Source organism: Morone saxatilis, unplaced genomic scaffold (assembly GCF_004916995.1).
Source record: "Morone saxatilis isolate NCDOM2014 unplaced genomic scaffold, NCSU_SB_2.0 Contig8, whole genome shotgun sequence".
Taxonomy (NCBI): Eukaryota; Metazoa; Chordata; class Actinopteri; family Moronidae; genus Morone; species Morone saxatilis.
The window spans coordinates 2,371,069-2,379,007 of NW_023340257.1; the positions used below are offsets into that span (position 1 = coordinate 2,371,069).

A 7,939-nucleotide genomic window follows, 5' to 3' on the forward strand; every position below is an offset into this window, starting at 1 on the left:
GTTCTCAACCTTTTTGGTGTCAAGTACTTCTAAACTGATACCCACCAGGCTGTGGACCTGTATTTGATAAGCTGTAGTCTCAGTGATCCCCGTCTCATAAGATTTAGTTACGGCATAACTGTCTATACTGTAGATTGGTAGATTAACAGTGAAGAGTGCAACCTATAAAAAAAATAGTCATTCGTATACATTGGGCTAACTTCTTGTCAGTTAAATATTGGAGTACAATTAAAATATTCCCAATTTTTTTGAGGACCCCCAAGACACCACAGACACCAGGTTGAGAGCTGCTGCACTAGTGGTCTCATGGAAAGGCATAAAGGCTTTCTTCCGTAGTGTTTTGTATTTCCTGTTTGAAAAGCATGATGGGGCATTAGACAGCAAGGGATCAATCTTTAGTGTAAACCAATAGGCCATCTGTTATGGAGAATGGCAGTAGGAATAGCCCACTATGCCTTGGACTGAATCTAAAGCCTTGTAAACTGCTCCACAAAATATATGCATCAAAATTAGCACTTGTATCACAGATAAAGTTCTGTTATTGTTCTGCTATTATATAAATATCAGTTGAATGTTTTTTTTAATACATTTAAGTGTCTGACTTCAACTTGGTGCAGAGCATATTGGGTAAAACAATATGACAATATGTAATACCTACATTCCCATAATGCACATCTCTGGTCTCCAGATAGGGGTGTGAGAGGGACGTGAGAGCTATCTGACTGTGACTGAGGGAGCTGTGTGCCTTCACTTCTCCCAGTTTGTCAGTCTTAAGCTCCACAGTTTAGAGCTGACATTCTTCCTCTCGCTATTCAAGTTGGCAGATTCAGAAATATTCAGGAGGATTGTTTGAGCTGTGTGATTTGGGATTTTAAAAGTGAATCCTATAGTATTACTCTATAGTATGATGATTCAGGAGTGTCAGTTTTCCATGAAATTGCTCAACAAAACCCTGAAATATTCTGCTGTGCCCCTAGGCTTGCCGCAGTAGTCAGTGTTAGCGGTGTTTCACAGTGTTTGGGCATATACCAATTACATTAATCACCCAACCCTCCCGCTGTTTTTGTGCTTTTATCAATAGTCGGACTACAGGGGTGCCCTATAGCTTAACTAGTAGAACTTGCGTTCCATGTACCAAGGCTGAGTCCTTGCTGCAGCAGCCATGGGTTTGACTCCGACCTGTACTGCATGTCGTCATATCAGTGGGGCTTCCCCCAAAAACTCAATGATCCAAATCACTGGTTAAGAAGACCCCGAGTTGACTCACTTTTAGGTACTTCATTGTACACAAACAAAGGGCAGCATGGTGGCTGTAAACTTTACAGCCCAAGTCAAAATGAGACCACGAAACTAACTGTGATGGAAGCTGAGAAGAATGATAGTTAACAGAGGGCAGCATGAAGAAAGGTATTAAAGGTAGGCTAGAACATTAGACCCATAGCTGCATTTCCACTGCAGGAACTGCTGATATAGAAGTTTAGTGTGGAGCTTAACTGAATAAACCCCCCAAGTCAAATATTCATATTGAAGAGCCAAATCCGATTAGACTGACAAAATTCTCAGTCGGGTATAGCCCTACGTATCAGACTCGGTATCGTCGGACACGCAGTTTTAAAGGGCTCAGATTGTGACATCCCTAGTTAGCAGATGACAACTCGCTAATAATGTGGGCTTTGCTGTGTGATGTAGCACCTCTACTCTTTTTTCCCCCCAAGTTAATGCTGTATTTCACAAAGGTGTAATAATATCTTCTGACTTTTGTGGAGGCGGCTGGATTTCAGGCAAGGCAGTGCGTCTCTGCTGTAATACGCTATGGGAAACCCTGCATTCATACTGCTGCGCTTGTTGATAACACATCAAAACACAGAGCAGCAAAAATGAGTTCACTGTACACCATGATGCTTCTTACAGCGCTCATTTCATCAGGATGCATCAACAACACATACCTTGTCTTTAGAGTGCATCGAGTGTGAGTGAAAGAGCTTTGACCGTTAAGGTAGAATAGCACTCTAAATGTAGTCCATTTACCATTTACCATTCATCGAACACTACAGCACGTGTCTTCTCTTCTTTCTCTCAGCATCTATCCTTCTTCCCCTTTGTCACCATGGCAGCAGTTACTGCGGTGACAGCAGTCCAGATCTAAGGTTGCTGGTCCTTTTAAACAGAAACATGGCTGCTGCACATTCTGACAGTTCAAAGACAGCCAGAGCCTAATCAGTCAGTCAGTGTGCTGAAACCTCAGCAACACTTTGTGCAAAAAAACACATTCTTCTTTTGATTGTTTGTGTTCACGATGATGATGATGGTACACAGATTCGGTGATTCTCAACAGAGAGCACATGTTTTCATGCAATGGATGAAAATAGAAACTGTTTTTTTCAAACTGCTCAAATTTGGTTGTTATGTCATTAGTTGTGTTTAACATGATTCTACACGGTTGGGATTTACAGATTTGTCAGACTGGGTCATGCAGGCTTTTTTTATCTTCGTAGGATGTTCTTTTACTTAATGTAGCTCAGTGCCACCTCATATTTTCATCCATATCTGTTTTGGTCCTGTAATTTCTATTATTGGAAGCCCTGTTACCTGAAAAACTAAAACATTTTGCTTCAGTTTAGCTCCCTTCATCATCCTAGGATGTATGCTTACATAAATACAATTCCATCACATCACTTACTAATAATACAGAATGTACTCTAGGTTCAACAGCAAAATGTCCTATGTGCTAGGCTAATCTATGTTGAAAAGACAACCAGATTTTAAGGAGAGTGTTAAAAGATAAAAGCGACATGTATTTGTATTGTCACATCTTAAGTGAGCTGATTAATGTCAGCAAAATGCTAGCTAATTAACTAACAAATTATTACCTAGTTACTATCTGAAAGCTAATCTTAGCAAAACGCTAGTAAACTAGGTAGCTAATTTACATAAATCGTTAATTATATCTTGTAATCATCTTTAAAAATTGGTTTCAATAAAGAGCCTAGCACATAGCAAATGTAAGTACAGCAAAGGAGAAAGTTGCCAAAGGTTCTAATCGAGGCTTGCTCATCTGTTGGAGCACAGAGCAAAAAGGGGCGGGGCTTGGGAAGAGTCAATTAAAATTTTAAAATGGCTTCATAATTAAATCACTTTTCAGTTTGACTCTTTAGTTACGGTGATGACCGTAAATGTCTTCAAAGCCTTGGTTGTGGGGACAGACTGGTGGCAGTACCTGACCTCTGGGTTTTCAGAATTTCAGTGTGGATGCCAGTCACTATATATACACATATATAGTATGCTAAAGTTATCATGCATGTTAAACATTGTTCCTGCCATGAAATAGTGTGACAGAGATAGTGGCCTGATTCACTTAATAAATATAAAATTGTCAGTCAAAACAACACTTTTCCGTGTCTTTGGAGCTCTGACATTGTGATAGATGTCACACTGCCATCTCACCAGGGAGGTAAACACACTGTCAGACAGACTGACAAAAAGTATGGCGCTGTAAACTACATGAGGGGCAGTCTACTTGTGTAGGAAAATATATTCCTCACACACGTCGTCTTATACAGTGTGCAGGATGTGGTTTGAAAAAATCAAGCAACAAGGAACATAAAAAAAGACAGCTGAATGTATAGCATAGATATAGTTTATAGTTTACAAATGAACTATTTTTATGTTTAGTTAAAATGGGTTCCAACTCCATAAAGCTGGGGAGAAGCTGTAAACATGGAAGCACCCTTTAAGTTATAAATGTATTGTTTCATCATCCTCTGTTGATATCATATAGCATAATTTTCTCATGCTCAACAAAGAAAATCCCTTTCTCTGATGAGTAATGGGACCTTTCTGTTTCAGTTCAGTGGAGTTCCCCTAATCTCAGTCTTCTTACTGCCTCCTACCTGATTTGCATAGTCTACCAATTTAGTCTTTGGGAGACTCGCATGGGGCATTCATGCAAATTTTGTACCACTCAATAGTGCATTTTTTAAATATCATATTACAGTGAATGAAGTTGTCATGTTTACTTCTAGCAAAAACTGATCATACTGTACCGTGATGTCTGTGGTTCTACAAGACTGAAGTCCAGTGTTTGTCAGGCAAGATGTCTCTGTACTACACTCATCACGCACTGTTTAAGTAATTTCCCCACGGGGATTATTAAAGTATTTCTGATTCTGATTCTGATTCTGATAGATCAAAATGAACGAAACTCTTAGTTAACTCACTTTTAGAAATTGTCGGCCCTCTATTTTTATGCAATATTTCATATATATTTTATTCAATAGATCAATGGGGAATCCATATATGTATTCATAATTTGAGTTTGTTGATACTTTGATTCCTACCTATTACTGTATTAGCATGTATTAAGAGGAAGAAGGTTTAAGAACAGTATTGTTTAACCGTTGGGACAGTAGCTTCAGTTAGGGCTGGCTGATATTGCTGAAAAATGTATTATATTAAAAAGTTTCATCTTAGTCAATGTCGATAATTATTGATCATTGTTAATTACCTATTTTAAATGAAGACCAGGTGGAAAATAAAATGTGTTTAAACTCTTTAACCTCTTAATGGATCAAGGCACACAGGTAGTAATTTAAATGGTTGTTGATACAGTATTATTGCTGAGTACCTCTCCATCGTGGACCGCCTGTGGATCGTTTTTGAGATGTAACAGATGTAGGTTGTGACTGATGATATGTTGTGTACACCAAAGGGTGGCAGCAGCTGTGTTTATTCACTCACTGCACAATCTGTTGTCAAGGAATATGCTGTTCATGAGCCAGGGCGTATTCATTATTTGCTTTCATTCCAGTTTGCACTTACTGCATTTAAGGGAATCTATCGATATTCTATTGGACAATTTTCTTATTCTTATTGATGCAGTGTCTATTGGCAATACATATTGCTATTGATTTATTGCACAGCCCTAATTTCATTAATTGAATACTGAAAAGACAATAAAATAATCCTTTATTGATCCTCAGAGGGGAAATTCGGACAATGTAAAAAATACTTTAAAATTAACAAAAGATAAGTGAAAGTGGTTTGGTTAATAGCAAAAAAATATACACCAGCTAAATATATATATAATAATGTATACAGTATATATAATAAGATAATGTTAATGTGTGTTTGTCTTACATTGGAAATCTTTGAACTAATTTTGTAAGTTAAAAGATTCTTGATTAAGCAGCTTTTTCTAGTAATTTTAAGTGATGCTAATTTTTTCTTTTACAGTATAGACAGCGTAACACCTAATGTGGCACAGTATAATATAGTATGGATATCAGATATAGTATAAGGTCAGGGTGATTGTAATGCAGCAGATAGGGGAAGCTTGGTGGTGGATTTGGAACTTTACATAGTATGACACACTCCGACTTCCCTTTTTTAAACCGAAGGGGAAGCTCCTCTGCTGTGTGTGACCCACTGACATGGACACACTTCATTAGCTCACTGACTGCACAGTCACCTCTCCACGGCTCACATAACATAAAAGACAATTTCATGCATTAGCACACACTGCTCTGTAATGGGCTGAGCGCAGCTTTGCTTTAGACAACAGCGCCCCCTGGCATGGAATTCTTAAGAATTGTTAGATTTTTGAAAATTATGTTTTACTGATGATGAATATACTTTTGTCTTGATATTTTTGTGTTGCATGATTTAGCTTGTGCAACACACACTGGCTCTGGAAGAAATCTCTGATTGAAGCCCAGTATCAGAAATAGACACGTTAGTCTCATCCTATATTTTTACCTGAAAGAACTGAATTGTTTCTACATTATTTGATTTTCACAAAGGCTTCTCAATGTCTCATCTTGACCAAAAAGTCATTATTGTATAAATGAGGGGAGATGGAGAGGGGAAATTATATGGAGCGAAGCTGGCAACTGAACCAGGGATATGATGTGTTTTAACCACTAGATCACTATGACACCCCAGCAACTGTAATTTTCTCCAGGGACATTGTGAAGCTTTGATCTAGGTTAATTTCTTTCCACCATGATGTTAGTTGTTAAAAGCCAGATAATCCATATCTAGCCAACAGAGTGGTACCTGAGGTGGGACCAGCAAGCAGCAGGCAGCTATAGGCGAACACGACCCCAAAATATAACCCTCTATTGGCTCAGTGTCCTCTTAAAACAAAATCATAGATTTTAACATGGTCATTGCAAAAGGGTGTAGGTTTGGTCTCAACATTGGAAGGGACACAACTCATTACTGCCTGCACTGAAATGTCTGCAATTACTGAAAGCCTCTCTGATCAATAAAGTAAATCGTTAAAGAAAATACTAATGCATCAATACAACAACAAGAAAGAAATCGCTTGGAGAGCTTGTGCTGCTCGACATGATTTAAAAGGCAATGCAGCCTCTAGGGACTCGTAGTGGTCTAAGGTAGGGGTGTGCCGATCTGATTGGATCATGAATGACGTTTTTTATTCGGCTAGGGTAAGCAAAGTGCATCGATTAAAAAGTGTTAACAGCGTAGTTGTTTATGAGAGGTAAAAGACAGTATCGGCTTGGTATCGGCAGACACTGAACGTTGAGGAATCTGTATCGGACATGAAAAAGTGGTATTGCGCCATCTCTAGTCTCTAATATTTTCTGTATGGTTATTCATCAAAGGGTACTGAATTAAAACTTAAATGCACCAAAACAAATCATAAAAAAACACTGAGTATTCCTAAGTGTTTGATCTGCTGCTGTTTTTAATTTTAGTAAATGACCACAGTGAAACAAATACCAAATGAAGATATGTTTCAGTTACGTTTCACTTTGGTTTTTTTGTTCGCCCGCTGTCTCCTGCGCTTTCTCACCGTCTCTTCTTCCTGTCTTTCTTGAAGCAAAATCCCCCATCACTGATTTCAGGCACTGTAGGTTGCAAATGTTTCTTCGTGTGTGGGTTGGGGAGAGATTCTGCTCGAACCAAAACATAATTTTTGAATGCACATTTGTAACCACAAACGCAGTACACATGTTGTAATGGGATACCCCGTGATATAACTCATCTGCCAGCGAGCCCAGCTCTGCTGCTGAAGTGTAAATGATGTTAAGGAAATCGGGCATGTCCTCATCACACAAAGCCTCTCATAGTCAGCACATTGCCTCACAGTAGGCTTCGCATTATTTCAACCTTTGCACAAAGGTCGTCTTAATTGCATGACTGCATTATTGGATTTTACAGGTGTAAATGATTAATGAGCCCATTTTATTGTCTGTTAATCACAATTACAGTGGCATGGATATGAGAAAATGCTGTAATGCTGTGACTCACTGGTGACAGCTGATGACTTTGGTAAAATCTATTCTGAGACGACAGGCTTGTCGCTCATTCACACATTGGCCGAGTTTCCCTGTTGTCCGCTCCATACTGAATGAAGGGACTTCGCTAAAGTGTTGATCGTGTTACAGTGTGAACATGAGATGATACAAAGTTTTCCACTGTTTTTCACACACTTCCTGTGCGTTTTATATGTTTAAGGTGATCTACACCTCGTTTGGAGGCACGTCCAAAGGGCTGCACTTCAACAATCTGATCGTGGGTCTGGTACTTCTGACCCGAGGACGCGATGAGGAGAAGGCCAAGTGTAAGTTGTTTCTAATGAGTCTGTGTTGATGCCGTTGTGTTTTGGTTTTATGTTATTCTCCAATCTGTCATAGGGCATAGATGCTACCAACAACAACAATCTATGTAATGACAAAACAATCTGATTTGAACAAATTGAATCATCCAGTGTCCAAAAAACACATCATATCATTATTACAGGAACTGGTATCAGCCCAGATAGTTAGTCTTCAGTGTCAGCTAATGTCCTGTTAGTCCTATTGCATGGTTTTATCTAAGCACTTGATGACCATGCTGATATGACAGAAAATCGACACCACATAATCAGAAAATGATGTCTATACAACTACAATATTCAATTCAATTTTATTTG

At 38.7% G+C, this 7,939-nt stretch overlaps 1 protein-coding gene across 1 annotated transcript in view; it reads left to right on the forward strand.

Moving 5' to 3' along the window:
• The window catches only part of usp32 (ubiquitin specific peptidase 32), a gene marked incomplete in the record, with an annotated part of 63,556 nt that overhangs the window by 19,014 nt on the left and 36,603 nt on the right, over nt 1-7,939 (forward strand). The window contains 1 exon segment of the mRNA XM_035679819.1: nt 7,483-7,588. Within this exon segment, the coding sequence (XP_035535712.1) occupies nt 7,483-7,588 (106 nt within the window).